The 27,281-nt window shown below is 40.4% G+C and overlaps 1 protein-coding gene across 1 annotated transcript in view; it reads left to right on the forward strand.

Moving 5' to 3' along the window:
* Positions 1-265: 265 nt before the first annotated feature.
* The window catches only part of LOC128693674 (cytosolic iron-sulfur assembly component 2A), a 46,185-nt gene continuing 19,169 nt past the window's right edge, over positions 266-27,281 (forward strand). The window contains exons 1-3 of the mRNA XM_053783452.2: positions 266-380; positions 5,415-5,494; positions 18,776-18,956. Of these exons, the coding sequence (XP_053639427.1) occupies positions 320-380; positions 5,415-5,494; positions 18,776-18,956 (322 nt within the window). The 5' untranslated portion in view covers positions 266-319. The remainder of the gene's footprint in view (positions 381-5,414; positions 5,495-18,775; positions 18,957-27,281) is intronic.

Genomic DNA, 27,281 nt, shown 5'->3' on the forward strand with positions numbered 1-27,281 from the left:
TATTGTTCATATCTGTTTCTTGTCTAGGCTCTTTAGACAGCTTATGTCAAACAGGAAATCAGTTGTTGAAGTTAACAGTACTGAATCAGATCCTTTGTAGATAACATGTAGAGTTCCACAAAGAAATATCTTGAATTGCCTACTGTTCTTTTGTTATGTTAATGATGTGTGATATATGTGCTGATGGCAGTTTTCTTGCCTAGCCAGATTTGAATTCATGAGGGGAGACATACAGCACCTGAACTTTTAAGGATGGTAGGAAATGTTGCAGTTCATAGGATCATTGATGTATTGTGTAATTTATTCTTAGGTGTGGCAAATGGCTGCAAACATCATGTCTACAGATGCTGAACTGAAGGATGTAGCAGCTGCTGTTTTTGGTAAGAAAGATTTATCCATTGGTAATATCCTTTTAATAGTGAATTAATGGATATTTACATAAAAAATTTAAGATTTTGAAGGGAATTTGAAATAGAGTACTAGACTCATACTGTACTGAGATACAGTATAGTATGAGTTTAGAGAAGAAATGGCCTATTTCAATCATCCATAAGAATAAAAGTCAAAGTCTGTTTAACCCTTTTAGTGGCCATCATGTAGAACTATGTCATTGAGATCAGGGTCCCTCATGTTGTGCTACATCATGAGCTCAGCTCACTCAGATAAGCTGTGAGCAGTAAATTTTGACCTAGATATGAGAGAAAGGGTCTGTGCGACGAGTGTGCACAGTATAAAAAAAAATTCTGCCCTATGTGGTGTGTGATGGGAAAAGGAAAACTGACTATGAATAGTTTAAAATAGCAACTTTGAGGTATTTTCTCAGATGGTTTTTATGGTTTTATTAGCGGTTATTTGGTATCAATTGGTATAATGGAAGACATATTACTGCAGTAGAGATTATTTTGGTTGGTTTAAGGACCAGAAGTAGCTTGAAATTGAGTTCAAAGTAGCAGAAATATTTTGTTTATTGAATTTCCTGAGGATTAGTAACACTTTCCTACACCTCCCCAGTTTGGTTTATGAGCTTTTAATAGGTTTTATACAATTATTGGGACACTAAACCATGACCAATCATTCCTGGTTATATTTTATTATCTGGGAAATAAAGTAAATCTTTTATTTTTGTGTAATTAAGAATTCAACATGGAAGGCAAGTGTAATATAGCAGAAGCCTGGGGACATGACTAATGAACAGAGAAAATGTTTGTGCCAGGAATGTCTACACTGTTTATTTTGGACTCATTTTTAAATAAATTTTTTAAATTTTTTGTAAAATTGGCCAAATTGTCAGTTTGTGTGTACTTTATAGTGTAGTTGTAATACTTGAATGGGCAATTTTTTGTGCTCAGTCAATAAAACAGAAGGCATTTTAGTAAACAGCTAAGAATTTGGAGAATAGAATTGGCTTAAAGCATGGCTCAAAGTGGGTGAAATCACAGATGCATAAATTGCACCGTTACCGCTAACTTAAGGGTATGCATAATTCTGTAAGTTTTCCATTAAATTTGATACTTTTAGTGTCATTATCTTCAGAAAAAGATTCTCTACTGTTTCAGAATTTTTTTAAAAGTGGACTCTGAAAGCAATATTAATTTCTTGTGTCTGGACAGTGAAAGGGTACACCACAAAGAAAGACAGAACCTTCTTTATAAGCTAAGGGAACTGCCTGGAGAAAAAATCTAACTGTTTTGTGAGTGAAGGTAAAATGGTTGTAAGAAAATCAGTCACAAGTAGGAGATATTACACAGCTAATGATCAGGATCTAGGAATATTCTTATATATGCTGGCCTGTCTGAGTCAGAACAAAAGGTAGTATGTACCTGCTAAACTCCACACACAGTCTTATGCACCCTCAATTAATAGCAGTTTATCATTGTTTTATGATTTGATTTCTTAATTCTCATAAAATACTAATTACTCCATACTTACTACATATTTCATAGTTTGTAAGTTTTACTCCCTTGTATTTATTGACCTGTTGTAGTGATTTAGTTAGGCTAAAATCAACTCTGGTTCTCATTAACCAATAGCACTGTTACCACAATTCAGCTTAATTTCATTGAATTGGTGATAATAACCCATGCTTATCTAACAATTTTTCCTTTGTGTTTCAAATATACTTAAGGGCAATTCCAATAAAAATTATTCTTTTGTACAGTACAGTGGAACCTTGGTTTTCGTCGTTAATTCATTCCAGAGAGTCTGATGAAAACTGAATTCAACGAAAACTGAAGCAATATTTCCCCTAAGAAATAATCTAAATCTAATTAATCCGTTCCAGATGCCCAAAAATATTAACAAAAAAGTACATTTTATAGAGAATAACTATAGTTTTACATACAGAAAACAATGAGAAATAAATATAAAGCAATAATGAAATGGATAAATGAACATTTAAATAACTTTCACCTTTATTGAAGACTCTTGTTGGCATATAGAAGATGGCGAGGAGGGGAGAGGGAGGAGAGGTTATCTCTACCACCCTCTACCACCATCACAACCACTACCACCCCCTACCACCACCCTCTACCTCTGTATCAGAGGGCTGACACTTGGAACTTTTGTTGGCCCCGTGATGGCTTATTTAGCAGTTGCAGTCAGTGAACAAGCACAAAAAAACAATGGATTATTACGAAATGTTTCATATGACTGTGCAGGGAAATGTTCACTCGATGAGAAACAAAGACTGACTCAGAATGCGTGCGTGGGATGCTTTGTGTGGGCGTTGGCAGACGGACACATTTGGTACGGTGGACGAAAACCGAGGTGATGAACCAGGGCAAATGAAAACTAAGGTTCCATTGTACTAATAACTGTTGATTCAATAAATTTTCTTTTTAATGCAAAGTCTGATGTTAAATTTTATATCTAGTTTTTGTTTGTTTTCTTTTTATTTCTGTAACAAGAAACTAAGCAGTTTGGATGTGACTTCCCTCTTCACAAAAGTACCTACCAAAAAAGCCATCGAGGTTCTACGGCGTAAAGTCAATCAGGACCTTAATCTTCCTCTACCTCCCGGAGATTTTGTTGACGTGATTGAACTCTGTGTTAATTTCAACTGTTTTTCTTTCAATAACAAGCTCTACAAACAAACCTACGGCATGGGACTGGGGTCCCCCATCAGTGCCGTCCTAGCCAACTTATACATGGAACACCTAGAGTCCAAACACTTCGCCAACATCATCCCTTCAAGCGTCACTTGGTTACGTTACGTGGACGACATCCTCGTAATAACTCCCAAACGTTTTGATGTACGGAATCTTCAGGCAAGGCTCAACGCAGTTGAACCGGCGATCCAGTTTACACTAGAAGAAGAGTCCAATGACAAGCTACCTTTCCTCGACGTCCTCATTCACAAAGTAGACAACAACCTAAGATTTCAAGTTTATCGGAAACCCACCAATAAAAATGATCTCACACACTTCTATTCCATTCAAGATACCAAGACCAAAAGAGGCATCATCATCGGGTTTTTCCTAAGAGCATACCGAATTTGTAGTCCTGAGTTTCTTGATGAGGAATGTACATACATTCACCAAACATTCACTGAGTTACATTTTCCTTCTTTTTTCATCATAGACTGCAAGAAAAGAGCTCTTCAGATCATTAATTCTCCACGCATCAACACCACTCCCAACAAAGTTATAATTCTTCCTAACAGCCAGGTTGCACTGAACGTCTCAAAAGTACTTTCACAAGCTAACACCAGAGTCGCCATCGCTTCTAGCACTTCAATAAAGGATCTAACCAGGACAAAATCCAAGCACCACGAACCAGTCAATGCAGGAGTTTACACTATATGCTGTGGAGGCTGTGACAAGATTTACGGAGGTGAAACAGCAAGAAACCTCGACACCCACCTCAATGAACACATTTACGCATGTAGGAACGATAACTTGAATAACGCCTGTGTACAACACCAAAATTCCACCAATCATCTCATGAAATTCAGTGATCAAAGAAACTAATTTCCGCAGACGCAAGTGCCTCGAATCAGCACTGATCGCTGTTTCGAATACAATTAAACAAAACAACAGCAGCTTCACCATCTCCGAAGTCTTAGCAAGAATCCTCCTGAAAACAGTAAACCCTGCCATCATATAGTCTCTCCTGTTATACTACACAAAGCACATTATAGAGTGAACACTGAAACAACCTGCCTCTTTCCAGTCTATATTTGTCCAACCTATTTTTATGTTACCCAAGTAATAGCTTTTATATCCTTTCATTCATGTACGAATTAATTGCTCTACCATATTGCATTACTTTTGTCACTACTACTACTACTACTACTACCACCACTAGTGAACATCGAAATGGTACCTCACTAGTATTGCACCTCACTCTGAGCCTTTATATACCCTCTGTGTCCATGTATTGTTTGTAATGGCTTGATAAAGCTCCTGGAGAGCGAAACGTTGCCACAATAAAATGTCACATTAGTTACACTTGTGTCCTTTTACTTTACTTGTGTACTCTTATATCCAGATTACTAAGCCACAAATTATTTGCATAAACTTCCATAATTAATTCTAAAAATTCATACTTTTTTATTTCTTATAGCAGTCATTTCTCATTACTTTTCATTATCATTCACAATTTACATATTTGTATTGTATGAAATTTCACTTGTCATTATTCTTAGTGTATTTCTTATTATTCTTCATTCTCTGATTCTCAAGAATTTATACCACCTCAGATTACTTAATATTACTACCTTACTATTAGTAACTATCCACCTCATAAGTGCAATTAACATCCTCATATTGTAATTTAAGTTACTTTATCATACAGTAATTAGTTTTGTTATTGCTTTAGTAAGCAGTTTTAGTCACATTGCATAATTGTCCATCACTATTCATTTGTACTGTATTAAATTTATTTTTCATAGTATTCATTGTATTTCTTTATTATTCTACATTCTTCAGTTTTCAAGTATTTGTACTACCTCAGAATACTAGTTACATTAAGAGTTTAGATAATTGTATTATACAGCCTTTCCTCACTTGACAACAGAGTTCCATTCCTAAGACCACATCAGTAAGCAAATTCGTCACTGAGTGAAGGAGCATACTATAATGGTAGTGGGTTTGTGTCAACCATCTTCCATATTGTTTTAATGTCACCTTTGCACCATTTATAACATTTCTGGTATATTTTTAAAAGTTTATACAGTAGTGTACTGTATATTGCATACTGGTCAAAGAGCCCATCATAAATCTGAGTTGTTGGTAAATGAGCATGTTGCTAAGTGAGGAGAGGCTGTAATTATAATATTACCCAGTAGTAGTAGTAGTAGTAGTAGTAGTAGTAATAATAATAATAATAATAATAATAATAATAATAATAATAGAATATATTAACAATGTAAACATTTTACAATTTTTTTAACCTTTGCCATTTTTTTTTATCAGATTCCCTTCGATCAATTAGGGATCCGGAAAAAGATGCAACACTGGAAGACTTGGAGGTCATAAAAGAAGAAGGAATAAAGGTAAACTTTTAGAATGGAAAGGTTTATGAAAACTTCGAGGGATTGTAATCTTTCAGGATTTCATTAAAACAGAAATATGTGTGTGTGTATGACAGGAAACTAATTAAAACAAGTGACTATTTTTTTGTGATTCCTTGATAATATTTTTATTGAGCTAATAAATCTTCATTAATATTATTATTATTTAAATGTTGACTATCTCCCACTGAGGCAGGGTGATGTGATTAAGAAACACTTTAAACATCATTCATACTGTCACTGTCTTGCCAGAGGCATGCAGATATGACAGTTCAGATTTCACTCTAAAATTCGGTCAGTACTGGCACCTGAACATACTTCTGGAATGAAAAAATATCGTTAACCAGGGGTCCACTGTAAATGCCAGGTAACAAGTTTACACTAGCATATACTATTACGTTAGCAATAGAACTAGGCATTAAAATCGATAAAAAGTAAAATACACACACAGTACACCCATTACTTACCTTAAAATATTTGTAATCTTAATGTAGGGTGAGAGGCGAGTTTAATTTTTAGGAAGTCAGGTTTGGGAGGTATGGTAGCCAGCCAGGTCAGCCCACCCCACCCACACATAATACGTATACTACATTTAATTAAAGCTCCCCAGAGCGATAAAATACATATACAGTACATTCAGTAATTACCTTAAAATATTTGTAGTCTTAATGTAGGGTGAGAGGTGAGTTTTATTTGTACGAAGTCAGGTTTGGGAAGTATGGAATCCAGCCAGGGAAGCCCTCCCCACCCCACCCACACGTAATGTACTATGATATTTAATTAAAGCTCCCTAGAGCGATAAAATACATATACAGCACATTCATTAATTACCTTAAAATATTTGTAGTCTTAATGTAGGGTGAGAGGTGAGTTTTATTTGTATGGTCAGGTTGGGAAGTATGGGTATCCAGGAAGGACAGCACTCCCCACCCAACCCCACCCACACGTAATGTAAACAAACTAGACGAATGCGTCTGGTTTTGGTCACTACATTGTGTACAAGTTGTCTCCACGTTGATATAGTAGAATAAATAAAGAGTAACACTCCCATTCATATGTAACATTATTTTTAGAAGAAATGACGCCTTGAGTGAAGGCATACTACTTAGGTACAGGTACACATACATATAATTATCAGTTATAATAATAATGTAGGTATGTAGTCCGCTTGGGCTACATACCTACACCTACCTACATAGCGGCCTAGAGCCATATTATTACCATCGGCATACCATGCTCACTGAGTTTAATCATTTCTAACAACTACCTTTAAATGCCATCATAAACAAAAGGAGAGGTAATGAATAATTCATGCCAAGAATTGTAAACAAAAATGTTATGTATTAAGGGGAGTGATGTAATGTTTTTCTCTCCGCCTGGTTACCACACCTCCATAGTATATAAACATAAAATGTTTATATGCTATGTAACGTGTTTCTTATATTATTTTGAAGAAAATATCATAGATGGATTAATGAAAATGTCTATATTGACGTAAAATTAGACATTTAATGTGCCTAGGAGCGATTATTATTACATAATAGAGAGATGTACTCCTGGAGAATGTAAACAAACCGGGTGGCCCAAGCCATATTTGAAAGACCGCTTGCTGTATAGAAAGTTTTGGTCATAATTTGAGATCACCGTATTAGCGGAATGCTGTAAGGCGAAACACCAAAAAGCGAGGCCTTACTGTATCCCAAACCCCTCATTCAGAGTGCAGGTACATGTATTGTACTTCCCATCTCTAGGACCCGAGTCCGGTTAACCGGTATTACAACCCAGGAATCCAAATGGCCTGTTATCCTGGGTGTAAAGGGAGCAAAATAAACACAGCAGAAAAAGTTTAGACTTGTATTATCCTTCACCAATTTAGAACAGCAATATGTACACACTGTACAGTGATAAGTATTAGTGCACTCCACGGTAAGCAAGGCAGAAATAGAAGCCACAAGAGAGCAGACCGTGCTTCAACCAGCTCTAGAATGGGAATGACAAGGGCAGACAGGAGAGTGGTACCCACATAACCTCTGCGATTGCCAAAACCATCTTCTTATTGGCTGGAACCTGGTCACTAGTTGAATGACGGGGCCCCATCATCAACTCTCAGCAACCTGGTTCGCTGGTTGGGGGAGATAGCCTGTAAATGAGGGTGTGTACATGCGCCGAATAAAGGTTACGTACTCTTTGCATGCCACACCCCCACCCCGAGAAGGCTCAGGATTAGGCTGCCACCTCCCAGTGGTAACCGTGCTGCCATGGCACAAAATAATGAGACCGCCTTTCCTCTCCACCATCCAACTCTTAGATAGAGCTCAGCTTTTCTCATAACAAAAAGCCAAACCCTAAACTCAGAGTGAGACAGCAGTCAGTCGGGCTAGCATAGGTCCAAGATACAGGCGGACGGTAGCCCGCATCCCCTCACTAAAAAAAAACCCCACACCAGGGGATAAAAAGAGCTTGAAAGGGGTTACCACAAGTAACCTAACATCCTAACCTAAGTAAATAATGTAATTAGACTAGATAAAGAGTCTGCCAACATATTTTCTTTGCCGGCAATATACAGTGGACCCTCAACCAGCGATGGCATCGATTAATGATAAATCTGACTAGCGATACATTTTAACGCAAAAATTTTGCCTCGACTAGCGCTTAAAAACCTGACCAACGCTATTCGTTCCGTTCAAGACACGTCCACTTTGGCCTGAGCGCGTCCCACTTGTCCCATGGGTGCCAAGCAGGACGTACATTACTCAGGAGGAAAAGGCACTCCCAGGACATAAGCTTATGAAAGACAGGCTTACTCTGTTGATGTGTGCCAATGCTAGTGGTGATTGCAAAGTGAAGCCTTTATTGGTGTATCACTCTAAAACTCCCAGAGTGTTTAGGAAAAACAATGTTGTCAAGGCTAATTTGTGTGTGCTGTGGAGGGCAAACAGTAAGGCATGGGTCACTAGGGACTTTTTCTATGACTTTTTACACCATGCATTTGCCCCCAATGTGAAAAATTACCTAATTGAAAAGAAATTAGACCTTAAGTGCCTCCTGGTATTAGACAATGCTCCTGGTCATCCTTCAGACTTGGCAGAGCGACTTTCTAGGGACATGAGCTTCATTAAGGTGAAGTTTTTGCCTCCTAATACCACTCCTCTCCTGCAGCCCATGGACCAGCAGGTCATTTCCAACTTCAAGAAACTGTACACAAAAGCTATGTTTGAAAGGTGCTTTGTAGTGACCTCAGAAACTCAACTGACTCTAAGAGAGTTTTGGAAAGATCACTTTACCATCCTCAATTGTGTAAACATTATAGGTAAGGCTTGGGAGGAAGTGACTAAGAGGAGCTTGAACTCTGCTTGAAAAAACTGTGGCCAGAATGTGTAGACAAAAGGGATTTTGAACGGTTTGAGGCTAACCCTGAGAATCCTATGCCAGTTGAGGAATCAGTTGTGGCATTGGGGAAGTCCTTGGGGTTGGAGGTTAGTGGGGAGGATGTGGAAGAGTTGGTGGTGGAGGACAATGAAGAACTAACCACTGATGAGCTGCTAGATCATCTTGAACAGCAAGAGGGCAGACCTGAGGAAACTGCTTCGGAGGAGGGGATAGAGAAATTGAAGACGTTGTCTACTTCAAAGATTAAGGAAATGTGTGCAAAGTGGCTTGAAGTGCAAACCTTTATTGATGAAAATCACCCTGACACAGCTACTGCAAGCCGTGTTGGCAACCTGTACACTGACAATGTTGTGAACCACGAGAGGTACAGGTATCTATGGACAGACATGTTGTGCAACAGAAGTCCAGTGACTCTGAAGCTGGTCCTAGTGGCATTAAAAGAACAAGGGAACTAACCCCAGAAAAAGACTTGCTACCTCAAGTGCTAATGGAAGGGGATTCCCCTTCTAAACACTAAGAAGATCAATGCTCTCCCCTCCTCCCATCCCATCAATCATCACCAGATCTTCAATAAAGGTAAGTGTCATGTAACTGTGCATGTCTTCTTCAGTTTGTGTGTATTAAAATTAATATTTCATGTGGTAAAATTTTTTTTTTCAATACTTCGGGGTGTCTTGCACGGATTAATTTGATTTCCATTATTTCTTATGGGGAAAATTAACTTGACTAACGATTATTTCGATTAACGATGAGCTCTCAGGAACGGATTAATATCGCTGGTTGAGGGTCCACTGCATTTAATTCTGATAGAATAGGGTTGCAGTCGTATAGCCCAACGCATGAGCCTTGTGTTGTGGTTCTTCATGGCTTGGAGATATACTAGAGGATTGTGATCACTGTAGAGGGTGACCACCTGCGATGTCTGGCCCACATAAACATCGAAATGCTCCAAAGCCAGTACCAGCGCGAGGGCTTCTTTTTCAGTGGTAGAGTAAGCCCTCTGATGCGGCTGGAACTAGCAGAATAATAAGCTACAGGCTGCAACTCCTCATTCTCGTTTTGTAATAGTACTGCCCCAACCCCAGACTCACAAGCATCAACCTGTAATGAAAAAGGTTTGGAAAAGTCTGGAGACAAAAGAATGGGTGCAGTACACAATATTCTTTTTGCTTTGTTAAAAGACTGTTGACAATCTGGGGTCCAATTAAAGGGAACTTTGTGACTGGTAAGAGAGGTAAGAGGGGCTACAATATCTGAGAAATTCTTACAGAATCTTCTGTAAAATCCTATCATGCCTAGGAAACGTTGAAGAGATTTCCTATCATGGGGAACTGGATAATCTTTAATAGCAAGAACTTTAGCAAGTTTAGGTGCAACTTTACCACTACTTACTTCATGGCCTAGAAAAGTGATAGTGGCCTGGCCAAAGGAAGATTTAGATAAATTAACTGTTAAATGGGAACTCTGAAAGGTCTCAAAAAGAGCCTTAAGTCTAAGTAGGTGTTGATCCCAAGTATCAGACACCACAACAATACCATCTAGGTACGCTGCCGTGCCTTCAAGTCCTTTAATAGCCTGATGGATAAGTTTCTGGAATGAAGAGGGGGAATTTTTCATTCCGAAGGGGGCAACTGTGTATTGATAATGACCTCCTGGAATTACGAAGGCAGAGATTTCCTTTGCCTTATCCGTCAAAGGTACCTGATAGTAACCTTTAACCCAATTTTCCCCATAAGAAATAATGGAAATAAAATTAATCCGTGCAAGACGCCCAAAAGTATGAAAAAAATTTTTTTTTACCACATGAAATGTTAATTTTAATACACACAAACTGAAAAAGGCATGCACAATTACATGACACTTACTTTTATCGAAGATCTGGTTGTTTAGGGTTTTCGCACAACAAATCTGTCCATAGAGCGTACGTACTAGTACGTCTTACGAGTAGGGGTTTTTGACGTACTAGTACTCATAAATTCTAGCGGCCTCAAATCTAGTGGGAGAAAGCTGGTAGGCCTTCATATGAAAGAATGGGTCTATGTGGTCAGTGTGCACAGTCTAAAAAAAATCCTGCAGCACACAGTGCATAATGAGAAAAAAAAAAACTTTTACCATTTTTTTTTTAATAAATCAGCGACTTTGCAGTGTATTTTCGTATGGTATTTATTGTTGTATTCTAGTTTTCTTGGTCTCATTTTATAGAATGGAAGACATATTACAGAAATTGAGATGATTTTGACTGGTTTTACAAAGAAAGGTGCCTTGAAATTGAGCTCAAAGTAGCAGAAATGTTCGATTTTTACCAAACTTCAAAAGTAAACAAATCGTGCCAAGCGTGCAATACACGTCAACTGGTGAGTCTAATATTCTTTCTCAAGTGCACCAATAATATTTATACCATTTTTTACACTAATGCAGTAGTCTGCATAACAGTAAATCTTCTATTTTTTGTGAGAATAAAAATTCAAAGTGGGAAGCAAAAGAATATAAGAGGGGCCTTGAGACGTGACTAATGACCAGAGGAAATGTCATTTTAGTGCCAGGAATGTCTTTCTTGTTTATTCTGGACCCTATTCGGAAATTGGCATCTTTTGAAATTTGTGTGAAATTGGCAAAATTGCTAAATTCTGACCACTGTACTGGATAGTTGAATTTCATAAATGAGTGGTTTCTTGCACCCATTCGATAGAAAAAATGGAGTTCTAGCGAAATATTCATGTTTTTTGTCGACTAGTACAGTGAAATTGGCCGAAAATGGGGCTCAAAGTGGGCAAAATCGCCGATGCGCAAACATCGCCGAGACCGCTAACTTTGCGAGAGCATAATTCCGTAAGTTTTCTATCAAATTTCAAACTTTTGGTGTCTTTATGATCGGGAAAAGATTCTCTATCTTTTCATAAGAGAAAATAATTTTTTTTTTTTTTTAAATTTGGCCGACCCTGAGAACGAGTTTCGGAGAGGGCCTGTCGACCCTCAAAGGGTTAAGGAGATCTAACTTGGACACAAAAGTAGCCTTACCCACAAAGTCAATTATGTCATCCAGACGAGGAAGAGGGTAAGCATCTGTAATTGTGACCTCATTCAACTTACGGTAGTCTGTACACATGAAACCCTCCATCAGCTTTTTTAACAAGGATGCACGGTGAAGCCCATGGACTAGATGACTCCTCCACTAAACCATGCTTTAACAGAAATTATACTTCCTGCTGAAGTAGCCTCTGCTTTTCAGGATTAGCTCTGTAGGGGGAGAGTTTAATTGGTTTAGAGTTTCCCACATCTACATCATGATAACCTAACGTACATTTTTTCGGCACATCCGAAAAAATATTAGGGTATGACTGTAGAAGCTCAGTTAAACTTGTTGCTTGCATTTCAGATAGTCCCTCCATTAAAGGGCTAGGATCCTTGAGGAGGACAGAATTGGAAAGTTTAACATTAATTTCAGAGATAGAGTGCAAAGAATCAGAGTCGTCCTCAGAGGTAGAGGACAGAGTCATTACTGGGACTTTATCTGGTGTATGAAAAGATTTTAATTGATTAATGTGGTAAGTTTTAGTTTTTGAGGTCTTATCAATGGGAGCTACCACATAATTTACATCAGATAATCTACTTACAATCTGCATAGGTCCTGTAAATCTAGCTTTCAAGGTGTGGTCAAGTATAGGCTCCTGCACCAACACCTTGTCTCCTGGATGGAAGGAGCGGAATTGTGCACTTCTGTCATACCTCTGTTTCATCTTACTTTGAGCTGTCTTTAGGTTAGCCTTGGCTAACTGACGTGCCACCTGCAACCTTGAAGACGGGTTGTAGAGTGTTGAGCTAACGTCTTCTCCCATCCATCCTTCTTTGAGCACCCGAAGAGGACCTTGTACATTGTGCCCAAAGATCATCTCAAACGGACTATACCCTGTAGACTTTTGCACCGTTTCTCGTACTGAGAACAGCAACAAAGGTAGTGATTCATCCCAGTTCGTAGGAAAATGCATGCAAAAAGTTCTCATCATAGTTTTTAACATCTGATGGAATCTTTCCAAGGCGCCTTGGGACTGAGGATGATAGGCAGTGGATAAGTTGTGGATTATCCCTAGCCTAGTTAATGCTTCCCTAAATGCTTTGGCAGTGAAGTTAGTACCTTGATCACTTTGAATAGTTTTAGGAATGCCAAAACAAGAAATAAATTTGGTTAAAGCTTTGAGAATAGCTTTAGTATTAATACTGCGCATGGGAATTGCTTCAGGATATCTGGTTACTTTATCCATAATCGTAAATAAGTACTGATTTCCAGACTTTGACTTAGGTAGTGGACCTACACAATCTATAATTAAATCTGCAAAAGGTTCTCCATCAGCAGGTATAGGTTGGAGAGGTGCAGGTTTAATGGAATGTCCAGGTTTCCCTACTTGCTGACATTCTTGGCAACACCTAATATGATTCTTCACATCTTTCTTTAATTTTGGCCAATAAAATTCTTTTGTGATTCTATACAAGGTTTTTGTAATTCCTAAGTGACCTCCTAATGAAGTATTATGAGCTATATTTAATATTTGAGGTCTATACTTTGTTGGAACCACTAACCTGTCAGACAATTGCCAGCCCTCTATCTCCTTACCAGTCTCAGTGCAGATCAAATAATCGTTTTTAAGTTCATGCTTGACCGGATGATCCAAAGAGGATTTACCCATGGCTGCCTGAAAAGTGAATTTTAAAGAAGGGTCCTTTCGTTGCTCCTCCCGGAAGGACAGTCCCTCGGGCATGGAAACAGAGAGATCTGGCAATCCTGCAACCTGGGAATAGGAAGGCTTGAGCGAGGTCTGTTCACTTGATCTACGAGGCTCTGGCCAGTTTTCCTCGTAAAACAAAGTGGCTATTCCGAGATCGGAGTCGTCCAAGGATAGGTCAACATTCTCGCCAGACAACCCTTGGGATGTTCCCCGAGTTATGGCCAACACCGGAGAAGAATTAATCATTATAGGTTCAGGACACGCACTAACAGTAGTAATGTTATTACCCAGTAATAACATGGCATCTTTCATGGGGAATCCTTTTGAGATGCCCACAGTCAAGTACCCAGTGTAATATTTGCACTGTACATAAATTTTATGCAAAGGGACAGAATATATAGCTCCTCCAAATGCTTCCAATTAAACAGAGGAATTCAAGGAAGTGTTCTTTGAAAGGGGTAATATTCCTTCTCTTATAAGTGAGCAATATGCTCCAGTGTCTCTAAAGGTTTTGACTTCAGTTGTTTCTGAGTTTTCCTGAAGGGAAATTAAGACACTTGCAATAATAAGGGGCCATACCTTTTTCTGCTTCTCTCGGGGACATGTTACTAGGGATATTAGAGATTTTCCCAATGGGTTGGGGTTTATGGGGGCAGTTGGGATGGATGTGACCTACTTTATTACAGAGGAAGCAGACGACAGGCTTGCCCTTTACTCCCTGCTGACTTTGCAACTAGCATCGCTCTGGCTGGTGTCTCTCTGGATACTGTTGTCGAGATGCACCATGAGTAGTTTGTCTCTCAGCAGGTGGACCATAAGTTGAGAAGCGCTGCTCACCAGGTGACTTAGTTGGCTGATGTAGACGTTCTCCCTCCGGCTGGCACTTCATTCTCCAAGGTTGATGATCTCTGCTCATGCCAGGCTGCTGAAAAGAGAGACGGGACCGCTCGGACAAGGAGCGGTTAGTTTCGAAGGTATCAGCCAACCTGGCTGCCTCCAATGCAGTGGTTAAGTCACGATCCTGCAGAAAGACTCGAACCTCTGGTCCCACAGACTCCAGCAGGTTATCAATCAGAATAAACTGTACCAGCTCCTCAAAGGTAGAGACACCACTTTCTTTATGCCAGCTGGTAAAAGCTTTGGTTTGCTGTCTCTCAAAATCCACCAGGGATTGACCAAGCTGCCGCCTGCTTAGTTTGAAAAGCTTTTTATATTTGGCTGGGATACATGTATATGCTCCCAACACTGTGGTCTTTACTACTTGATAATCAGAAAATTCAGCGTCATTTAATGCTGATGTAAATTCCTGTGCCTTACCAAATAATGCTGTATGAACCAACGATGCCCAATGCTGTTCCGGCCACCTCAAGGCTCGAGCCTGATTTTTGAAGCTCTCGAAAAATTGTTCTGGTTCGGCCTCATTGAAGCGGGGAACAAACTGTACTGCTTTCTGTAAACTAAAATCATTTACAGAATGTGAAAACTGCCTCCTTTCTCTTTCCCTATCAACTTCTTCCCTTGCGAATGCTCTCTGTTCCCAAGTTTGCTCAAGATTGATTTTTGCCAGCTCAAGTGCCAACGCCGCTGATTCACCTCGAGACAACCCTGCTGCACTAGACTGACCATTTTGCTCCGTAGGTGTATCATCTTCCTCCTGCGAGAACATAGTAGTTTTTGCCCTAGCTCCCATAGAGGGAGGAGTCTGATGTGCCATCTCTTCTTCTCGAAGTTTGTCAGCAATCAGTGAACGCAGTTGCGCAGCTGTGAGTGTGCATTTATATTTAATGCCAATGGAACGAGCAATTTGCCAATAACACTGTAGGGACAATTTAGGTAGGTTATGCAAAGTATATGCCGACACCAGACGTCTGACTTGTCTAGGTGGCATAAGTTATTCGCTATGCACAGTACGATTGCAGAATACCCCAACGTAACACGTTAATTTGCAGAACAAGCTTAGCTATGCACAGTATGATTGCAGAATACGCATACAAGTTGGATACGCAATAGCAAAGTTGACTGCAACTGACATGCAAAATTTGTAAAGCAATGCCAGACAGCTGCACACTGTTCTACAAGATTGACCGTAGCGAAGCGAGCACACTGAACAAGCTAGTAGCGAGCTGTTGAACGATCACACAATAGCAAGGCTGATCATAGCAAAGTAACTGACACGCAAAATTTGTAAAGCGTTGGCAAAGCTAATGCAATGCCAAACAGCAAGCTGAGCTCAACCGTTTCTCTAAGTCCAGCTCCAGCTCCCGGACAGGCTACCCAAATTACAACCCAGGAATCCAAATCCAAGAGAGCAGACCGTGCTTCAACCAGCTCTAGAATGGGAATGACAAGGGCAGACAGGAGAGTGGTACCCACATAACCTCTGCGATTGCCAAAACCATCTTCTTATTGGCTGGAACCTGGTCACTAGTTGAATGATGGGGCCCCATCATCAACTCTCAGCAACCTGGTTCGCTGGTTGGGAGAGATAGCCTGTAAATGAGGGTGTGTACATGCGCCGAATAAAGGTTACGTACTCTTTGCATGCCACAACCGGTTTTCCTGAATCCCTTCGCAAAGTATTACCCTGCTCACACTCCAACAGCTCGTAAAGTCCCAAAAACCATTCGTCTCCATTCACTCCTACCTCCCTCTCCCCCTCCCCCTCCCCCTCTCCCTCTCCCTCTCCCTCTCCCTCTCCCTCTCCCTCTCCCTCTCCCTCTCCCTCTCCCTCTCCCTCCCCCTCTCCCTCCCTCTTCCCCTCCCCCTCCTCCTCCTCCTCCTCCTCCTCCCCCTCCTCCTCCCCCTCCTCCTCCTCCTCCCCCTCCCCTTTCTCCTCCTCCCCTTTCTCCTCCTCCCCCTCCCCCTCCCCTTTCTCCTCCTCAACCTCCCCTTCCTCCTCCTCCCCCTCCTCCACCTCCCCTTCCTCCTCCTCCTCCCCTTCCTCCTCCCCTTCCTCCTCCTCCCCGTCCTCCTCCTCCACCTCCCCTTCCTCCTCCTCTGCCTCCCCTTCCTCCTCCTCCTCCACCTCCCCTTCCTCCTCCTCCTCCACCTCCCCTTCCTCCTCCTCCTCCACCTCCCCTTCCTCCTCCTCCTCCACCTCCCCTTCCTCCTCCTCCACCTCCCCTTCCTCCTCCTCCTCCTCCTCCTCCTCCTCCTCCCCTTCCTCCTCCTCCTCCACCTCCCTTTCCTCCTCCTCTGCCTCCCCTTCCTCCTCCTCCTCTGCCTCCCCTTCTTCCTCCTCCTCCTCTGCCTCCCCTTCCTCCTCCTCCTCTGCCTCCCCTTCCTCCGCCTCCCCTTCCTCCGCCTCCCCTTCCTCCTCCTGCTCCACCTCCCCTTCCTCCTCAGGGATTCCGACGTACTAGTACGGCTTATGCACCAGAGTTATTGATGTACTAGAATGCCTAAATTCTAGCGCCTTCAAATCTAGTGAGAGAAAGCTGGTAGGCCTACATATGAAAGAATGGGTCTATGTGGTCAGTGTGCACAGTATAAAAAAATCCTGCAGCACACAGTGCTTAATGAGGAAAAAAAAAAAACTCCGACTGTGTTTTTGGTTTAAAACAGCGACTGCAGTGTATTTTCATATGGTATTTATGAATGTATTCTAGTTTTCCTGGTCTCATTTTATAGAATGGAAGACATATTACAGAAATTGAGATGATTTTGATTGGTTTCATAATGAAAGGTACCTTGAAATTGAGCTCAGAGTAGCAGAAATGTTAGATTTTTACTAAATTTCAAAAGTAAACAAATCATGCCAAGCATCCAATACACGTCAACTGGTGAGTCTAATATTCTTTCACAAGTGCACTGATATTATTTATACCATTTCTACACTAATGCAGTAGTCTGCATAACAGTAAATCTTCTATTTTTTGTGAGAATAAAAATTAAAAGCGGAAAGCAAAAGAGATGTAAGAGGGACCTGGGGAAGTGACTAATGAACAGAGAAAATGTTATTTTAGTGCCAGGAATGTCTGTCGTGCTTATTCTGTACCCTAATTGGAAATTAGCATCTGAAATTTGTGTGAAATTGGCAAAATTGCCAATTTCTGACCCTTTTATTAGATACTTGAAATCAGTAAATGGGTGGTTTCTTGTACTCTTTCGATAGAAAAAATGGAGTTCTAGCGAAATAGATATGATTTTTGTCGACTAGTACACTGAAATTGGCCGAAAATAGGGCTCAAAGTGGGCAAATCGCTGATGCGTAAACATCGTCAAGACCGATAACTTCGCAAGAGCATAATTCCGTAAGTTCTCCATAAAATTTCATACTTTTGGTGCCATTATGATCGGGAAAAGATTCTCTATCATTTTATAAGAATTTTTTTTTTTTTATGAAAAATTTTCAACCCTGAGAACGAGTTTAGGAGAGGCCTCTTGACCTTGAAAGGGTTAATAAAGCTGTATTGCTATCTGTTAGTATGGTAAGACTCGATATATGCAGGTGCATGACCTCTGATATTGTAATGATCAAGTCTGTTATGTAGGATGCTGTGGTCTACTGTGTCAAAAGCTTCCCTTAGGTTGATAAAGAGTCCTGGTGTATATTCATTATTTTCGAGTGCTGTGTCAAGTAGGTCTAGCATTTTTATAATTGTGTTGCTTGCTTTTGTTTTGCCTGAAGCCAAATTGGCTTCAGGCATGAGTTTCTTGAAGATTTTGGTTAGCAAAGGTAAGTTAGATATTAGCCTATAATTGTTTACATCTGTTATGCCTCCACCTTTGTGTATTGGTGTAACCCTTGCTGTCTTGAGTAATGCCGGGACAGTGCTGGTTTCTAGCAATTTGTTGAAAAGTAACATAATGGTGGGTGAGAGGACACGAGCCGATCGTTTGAACAGTAGTGGTGGACGTGAGTTGGATTTCCTGGTTTGTGTTTTAGTGAATTAATAATCAGGGTGACTTTAGTGGGCTTGGTTGGTGCAAGACAGAGAGATGTTGGAAAGTTTCCATCTAAGTAATCATTCATTCGGGTATTTGTACTTGGAATTTTACTAGCGAGACTTGACCCTTTCAGGTTTAGCACTTAGTTTGATTGTATTATTATCATTAATATTAAATAAGCAATAGATGTTCTTAAAGCTCCTTTATATGTATATATATGCCAAATCAGGCAGGCTTCTTAAATGATTTGACTTTATTACAGGTAACAAGGTTAAATAACATCAAGTTCTTGATTAACATCGAATTTGTTCCAACTGTTCCTCATTGTTCTCTGGCAACATTAATTGGACTATGTATGAGGGTCAAATTAAGTCGCTCCTTACCGTATTCATACAAGGCTGACATCAGTATTGCTCCTGGCACTCACAACACAGAAGGGGAAGGTGAGTACACCATAGAAGGTAATCATCATATTCTGATAATCTTTTTTTTTTTTTTTTTTGTAACACACTGTCCATCTCCCACCAAGGCAGGGTGACCCAAAAAAGAAGAAACAAAGTTTTTCCTATTTTTTTACATACAGTAATTTATACAGAAGAAGGGATTACTAGCTCCTTCCTCCCAGTATTTTAGTCGCCTCTTAGGATATACATGGCTTATGGAGGAAGGATTCTTCTCCACTTCCCTATGGAGGATGTTTTTGAAATATCATTACTAATTGTGAAAATGGTTAGCTAGATTTTAAGTTTTCTTAGGCAGGAAGCACAGTGTCTGCACTTAGAACTTCAAGTGATGACATTGTAGTTAGGTGAGTTATCATTGGATCATGTGTCTGCCCTTTCTTGAAAGACAGCTAAGGGACAGATCATGGTGAAAGCATTTTCTTTGGGTCACCCTGTCTTGGTGTGAGGTGGTAATGTAGCAAGTGCATCCTGTAGCAGCATTACATAATACAGTGGACCCTCGGCCAACGATATTAATCTGTCCCAGAGAGCTTGTCCTTAGGCGAATTTATCGTTAGCCGAATGAATTTTCCCCATAAGAAATAATGGAAATAGAATTAATCCGTTCCAGACACCCAAAAGTATGAAAAAAAAAATTTTCACATGAAATATACATTTTCCTACACAGAAAAACAAGGATACATGCACAATAAATACTGTAATAAATGAAGAATAAATGACACTTCCCTTTATTGAAGATGTAGTGATGAGTGATGAGATGGGAGGAGGGGAGATGGAGGTGTATTATTGTTTGGAAGGGGAATCCCCTTCCATAAGGACTTTAGGTACCAAGTCCTTTTCCAGGGTTACTTCCATTCTTTTTTTAATGCCACTGGGAACAACTTGAGAGTCACTGGACTTCTGTCGCACCAAAAATCTGTCCATAGAGCTCTGTACCTCGCGTTCCTTTAAGATTTTCCTAAAATGGGCCACAACATTGTCATTGTAAAAGTCACCAGCACGGCTTGCAATAGCTGTATCAGGGTGATTTTCATCCATAAAGGTTTGCACCTTTGTCCACATTGTACAAATTTCCTTAATCATTGAATAGGCAACTTCTTTCATCTCTCTCTCCCCTCCTCTGAAGCAGTTTCCTCAGTTGTGGCCTCTTGCTGTTGCAGATGCTCTTGCAGCTCATCAGTGGTTAGTTCTTCATCGTCATCCTCCACCAACTCTTCCACATCCTCCCCACTAACCTCCAACCCCATGGACTTCCCCAATGCTACAGTAGATTCCACAACTGGCATAGGCACCTGAGGGTTAGCCCCAAACCCTTTGAAATCTCTCTCTTGTACACATTGTGGCCACAGTTTCCTCCAAGCAGAGTTCAAGGTCCTGTTAGTCACTCCCTCCCAAGCCTTACTGATAAGGTTTATGCAATTGAGGATATTAAAGTGATCTTTCCAAAAGTCTCTTAGGGTCAATTGAGTGTCAGAGGTCACTTCAAAGCACTTTTGAAATATTGCTTTTGTGTAGAGTTTTTTGAAATTTGAAATGACCTGCTGGTCCATGGGCTGGAGGAGAGGAGTGTTATTAGGAGACAAGAGCTTGACTTTCATAAAACTCAAGTCCCCCGCAATTTGCTCTGGCAAGTCTAAAAGATGAGCAGGAGCATTGTCTAATACCAGGAGGCACTTGAGGTCCAGTTTATTTTCCAGGAGGTAATTTTTCACAGTGGGGCCATTTTCTGTGATAAAACCAATCATAGAAAATGTCCCTAGTGACCCACTTTGCAATCCCCACTAGCATTACTACAAAACATTAGAGTTACCCTGTCTTTCATAGGCTTGTGTCCTGGCAGTGCTTTTTCCTCCTGTGTAATGTAGGTCCTGTTTGGCATTTTCTTCCAAAACAGGCCTGTTTCATCACAATTAAACACTTGTTGTGGTTTTAATTTTTCAGTGTCTATGTACTCCTTGAATTCCTGCACATATTTTTCAGCTGCTTTTTTGTCCAAACTGGCAGCCTCTCCATGCCTTACTACACTGTGTATGCCACTACATACATAGTTTCTAATTACATCTACACCACAAAGTATGTGGAAAGATGTCATGTATGCAACTTCATTATAGTCCTACCCATGCAATAATTAATTTAATATCTATTATGCACCCCATACCCATCCTGTGGGTGGAATAGGGCCATACAAAACACCATCCACACAGATTTATTCTTAAATCTCTGAACTCAACCTTTGCTGGCCTTAAATTCAATAACATCATCACTAGTTGCAGGCATTTTTTTTAATTAAATTGTCATGCAGCTGCCTTGCCTTTTCACATATGATTGATTGAGAAATACTGTCTCCTGATATTTGTTTTTCGTTCATCCACAACAACAACAATCTCTCAACATCTTCGAGTATTTACGATCTCTGTTTCAAAAACTTACTTGTACCTTTCGCAACAGCAGCTTCCTTGATTGCCTTTCTGTTGGCCAAGATAGTAGCGATGGTTGATTGGAGTTTGTTATACAACCTGGCCAGCTTGGAGGCACACACTCCTCTTTCATACTTTGTAATTATCTCCTCCTTCAATTCGATTGTAATTCTCACCATTTTTACCACAGGGTTGGCACTAGAAGCTTTCTTAGCTCCCCATGGTGGGTTAATTAGCAGTTACAAGCACTGAAAAACGCTAGAATAATACAAAATGTACCGAATGTATGCGTGGAAACAACCGCACTGGCTTGTAAACAATGGCATATTAACTGAAGGCAGGGCAGCTGAGGTGCGCTCAGGCCAGACGGACGTGTGGATGCGTTTGGGACAAATGTTGTTGGTCGAGTTTTTCATCATTGGTCGGGTCAAAATTTTTATGCTCAAACGCATCATTAGGCGATTTTATTGTTAGATGATGACATTGTTGGTCGAGGGTCCACTGTACAATATTGTATTCTTATACAGTAGGGCCCCATTTATACTGCAGGTTAGGTGCCAGGCTACCATAGGAAAGCAGAATGCTATTTTTTTCCACTTATAAATGCATATAAATGCCAGATAACAAGTTTACACTAACATATATTAAGTTAGCAATAGACTAGGCATTAAAAACAATAAAAAGTAAAATACACACACAGTACACTCATTACTTACCTTAAAATATTTGTAGTATTAATGTATGGTGAAAGGTGAGTATGTAGTATTTATTTGTAGAAAGTCAGGTGTGGGATGTATGGTAGCCAGCCAGGCCAGCCCACCCCACCCACATGTAATATACTATGACATTTAAAGTTCTCCAGAGCAATTAAATGCATATACAGTGGAACCTCGGTTTTTGTATGCCCCAACTGCTAAATCTGCTCGGTTTTCGTAGAGTTGAAAATGATCCGTACCAAACGCATCCGCATGACTCAGCCAATAATCCATTGTTTCTTGTGCCTGTTTATTGAGTGCGACTGCTAAATAAGCCACCATGGGGCCAAAGAAAGTTCTGAGTGCCAGCCCTTTGATAAAGAAGGCAAGAAACACGATAGAATTTAAGAAAGAACTAGTAGCAAAGTGGCGTACGCATGTTTGTATGCTATGTAATGTGTTTCTTATACATATAATTTTGAAGAAAATATCACAGATGGGTTAATGAAAATGTCTATATTAACGTAAAATAAGACATTTAATGTGCCTAAGAGTGATTATTATTAGTATTACGTAATGTTTTCCCTCTGCCCGGCAACCACACCTCCATAGCATATAAACATAGCATGTTTATGTGTCAGGCGGTGGGAAAAACATTACATTTTCTCTGGTCCGGCACCAAATAAAATGTGTATGTATCTGTGTTTGGCTTAGTCACTCCCGCTTTTGTTTATAATTCTCGGCATGAATTATTCATTATTTCTTCCTTTGTTTATGATGGCATCTAAAGGTAGTTGTTAGAAATGATTAAATTCAGTGAACAAGGTAATAATATGGCTCTGGGCCATATTATGTCTGACTTTTTGGGGTTATCCTAGGTTCTCTACACATATGCTGTGTATGATAATCTATGTATCTGAATTTGTATATACCTGAATAAACTTAGTGCAGGTAGCCAGTAGGTGTAGCCCAGGCAGGCTACACCTACCAGCTACCTACACTGACTTCCAACAAATAGATACTACTCACCTCTCATCCAACATTAAGCCAGATTAATTGGATTTACATTATTTCTTATGAGAAATGTTGCTTCAGTTTTCGTAGGATTCAGTTTTCGTCAGACTTTTTCGAATGGATTAATCACGAAAACTGAGGTTCCACTGTACAGTAGATTCATTTGTAGTTTTAATGTTGGATGAAAGGTGAGTAGTATTTATTTGAAGGAAGTCAGGTGTGGGATGTGTGGTAGCCAGCCAGGCCAGCCCACCCACACGTAATATACTATGACATTTAAAGTGCCCCAGAACGATAAAATGCACATACAATACTCTCATTACTTACCTTAAAATATTTGTAGTCTTAATGTAGGGTGAGAGGTGAGTAAACGAGGTAAAACGAATAAATGAGAGAGAGAGAGAGAGAGAGAGAGCTATCTGCAACTGCTTGACAGAGTAGAGAACAGAGCATATCGTCTCATCTCTTGCCTGGACCAATCCTGGATAGATCTGTCATCTCAGCAGAGCCTTCAACACAGGACGGATGTGTGGGTAGCCTTACTGTTATGTACAAGGCCAATATTGTCAAAGTACCACACTTGGATCCACTTCGAGGATGGCGTGAAGCAAGCTTCTATGCCACAAGATGGGCAGAAAGCAGCAATTTCACTCTGGCTGTACCCTTCTCCAGAACATCATTTCATCTGAGATCATTTATTCCCAGGATGACTCGAGTTTGGAACACATAAGTACATCAGTATGATGTCAACGAGATAGTCAGTTGATCAAATGAAAATGCTGGCCCACAGATGGCTCCAACTTCATCCTGTTCCTTACTTGTATGTGTCATAACAATAAAAATACTTGTATGTTTCATAACAAAAGTGCTTTCAAATGAGCTGATGTAGGTAACAGCTCTTAGCTTGTCAATAAAGTTAGGAATCCTTAACCTGTATATAGCTTGTCAATAAAGCTAGTGATTCTTATTAACCTAACCTTATCAAACCCTGTGGTTAAAAAAAAAAAAAAAGACACAGACACACACACACACACACACACACACACACACACACACACACACACACACACACACACACACACACACACACACACACACACACACACAGACACACACACACACAGACACACACGGAAATCGGCCTGACGACACTGGAGGCCAGGAGGGTCAGGGGAGACATGATAACGACATATAAAATACTGCGCGGAATAGACGAGGTGGACAAAGACGGGATGTTCCAGAGATGGGACACAGACACAAGAGGTCACAATTGGAAGTTGAAGACTCAGATGAATCAAAGGGATGTTAGGAAGTATTTCTTCAGTCATAGAGTAGTCAGGCCATGGAATAGCCTAGAAAGTGATGTGGTGGAGGCAGGAACCATACATAGTTTTAAGGCGAGGTATGATAGAGCTCATGGGGCAGGGAGAGAGAGGACCTAGTAGCAATCAGCGAAGAGGCGGGGCCAGGAGCTGTGACTCGACCCCTGCAACCACAAATAGGTGAGTACAAATAGGTGAGTACAGACACACACACACAGACACACACACACAGACACACACACACAGACACACACACACAGACACACACACACAGACACACACACACAGACACACACACACAGACACACACACACAGACACACACACACAGACACACACACACACACACACACACACACACACACACACACACACACACACACACACACACACACACACATACACACACACACACACACATACACACACCGCACGCAAGCTGATGTACGAACCACAGCCCAGTTGGTCAGGTACTGACTTCAGGTGCCTGTCCAGCACCTTCTTGAAGACAGCCAGGGGTCTATTGGTAATTACCATTTTGTATGCTGGGAGGCAGTTGAACAGTCTTGTGCCCCTGACACTTATTGTGTTGTCTCTCAATGTACTCATGGCGCCCCTGCTTTTCATTGGGAGAATGTTGCATTTCCTGCCAAGTCTTTTGATTTCATAGGGAGTGACTTTGGTGTGTAGGTTTGGTACATTGTTTTAAGAATTATAAGTTTGACTGTGATTATGGGTAATTAGGATTCTAGCGTATTAATATAAGTTTATTTAGATACAGGTACACATAAGTACAATTATCACACATACATGTGTAAATTACTTAGGATAACCCAAAAAAAAGTCAAAGTGACTTTATTTCCAATGGAGTCTTCGTATTTTTTTCTTACAGTCTAGCTGTAAGTATTTAATAAATTTTCATTTAGGCTTAAGGTAAATAATAAATATATATACATATATATTTTTTGTTGCAATTGCCTTGATGGCAGACAGTTATCACGAATAATGTGGTACCTGTAGAAGGAAGCTGTCCACCCTCTTGAAAATTTATATCTTCACTCTGGCAGTAATTTTTTATTTCTGTTTGTAATATTAACATATAAGGGCCATGTTAGGTTATAAAAGAATAGATAATGAATGTACTTTGCAACACAAACAGGGAGAACAAAGACCAAAGTTTACATTGCAAAGTGATCAATGCTGAAAAAAAGTAGATTGCAAGAATATTTTTTACATAGTGGTAGAATAGTCAAAGTCAAAAATTTATCTCCACATGATACAATGTACAGAAATGTGTGATATTTGGTTGTGCATACAGAGAGCTCATGGTTATGCCTGATCAACCAGGCTGTTGCTGCTGGCTGCACGCAGGCCAACGTGCGAGCCGCGGACCGGTTGGTCAGGTGCTGACTTTGGGTGCTTGTCCAGTGCCAGCTTGAAGACTGCCGGGGGTCTGTTGGTGGTCCCCCCTTGTGTATGCTGGGGGGCAGTTGAACAGTCTCGGGCCCCTGACACTTGTTGTGTGGTCTCTTAGCGTGCTGGTGACACCCCTGCTTTTCACTGGGGGGGATGTTGCATCGTCTGCCAAGTCTTTTGCTTTCGTGGTGAGTGATTTTCGTGTGCAAGTTTGGTGCTGGTCCCTCTAGGATTTTCCAGGTGTATATAATCATGTATCTCTCCCGCCTGCGTTCCAGGGAATACAGGTTCAGGAACCTCAAGCGCTCCCAGTAATTGAGGTGTTTTGTCTCCGTTATGCGCGCCGTGAAGGTTCTCTGTACATTTTTTAGGTCAGCAATTTCACCTGCCTTGAAAGGTGCTGTTAGTGTGCAACAATATTCCAGCCTAGATAGAACAAGTGACCTGAAGAGTGTCATCATGGTCTTGGCATCCCTAGTTTTGAAGGTTCTCATTATCCATTCTGTCATTTTTCTAACACTTTTCTACTGAGCGACTAATGACTACTTTCTTCAGAGTACCTACTGAGTACTTACTGCTGGTCTTTGTATCTCATAATTCAAACCTTTATCATTTTTTGTGGTGGGGCTGAGGGCGTCTCACTTTCCAGACGACGTTTGACAGATGTATCGGGGTCTGTGAGTCTGGAGGTGACAATTAAGTCTAGGAATGCTAGTGTGTGGTATGCACATGTCCCACCGTCCTGTTCTATGTTAACAATGATCCCAAGTCTTCTGAAACAGGGGTTCATCTTGCGGTATTTTCTCATTAATTTCCGGGAGGTCATTGAATGAGCACCGTCATAGTACAGTAATGTCCCATCAAGGCAGGAATACACAGCAATGCTGTGTTGTTTTCCTGTCAACCCTACAATTCGACCATGACCTTTGGGTAATGAAGGCTCCAGAAGGGGGTCATCATCCCAACACACTTGACATACTTTACCGAATGGACGAGGAGTGTTATTAACAATGTTCAAGATATTATGTCCAGTCAATCCTCTGGTAGCCTCCATGATTAGTTTTTAGATTTTGCCACTGAAGTTGCTAGTTTATTGTGCAGCCCATATCCATCCTGTGGAAGGTAGCGCAAGAGCATATGAATAGACAAAAGGCCCAGGAACTAGGTCTGGCACTAAAAATGCCAAGAAGATGATGATGATTCAGAAGTATTGGTAAATAACATCTGGCAAACATAACTGAACCATCAATATTCTGTCAAACAAAACCGTCTCATTTAACTCTGTTGTTCCTCCAACTTCCATACAAAACTAATTACTCACATCGTCTCATTATATTTCTACTGTAATTTAGTAAGTTCCTTTATCACCAACTTCTTTATTCAGTCATCCCACAAAACTGAAGATCAATGAATGAGTTTAAAATAATAAATCATATTTTTA

This window comes from Cherax quadricarinatus, chromosome 34 (assembly GCF_038502225.1).
Source record: "Cherax quadricarinatus isolate ZL_2023a chromosome 34, ASM3850222v1, whole genome shotgun sequence".
Lineage (NCBI taxonomy): Eukaryota > Metazoa > Arthropoda > Malacostraca > Decapoda > Parastacidae > Cherax > Cherax quadricarinatus.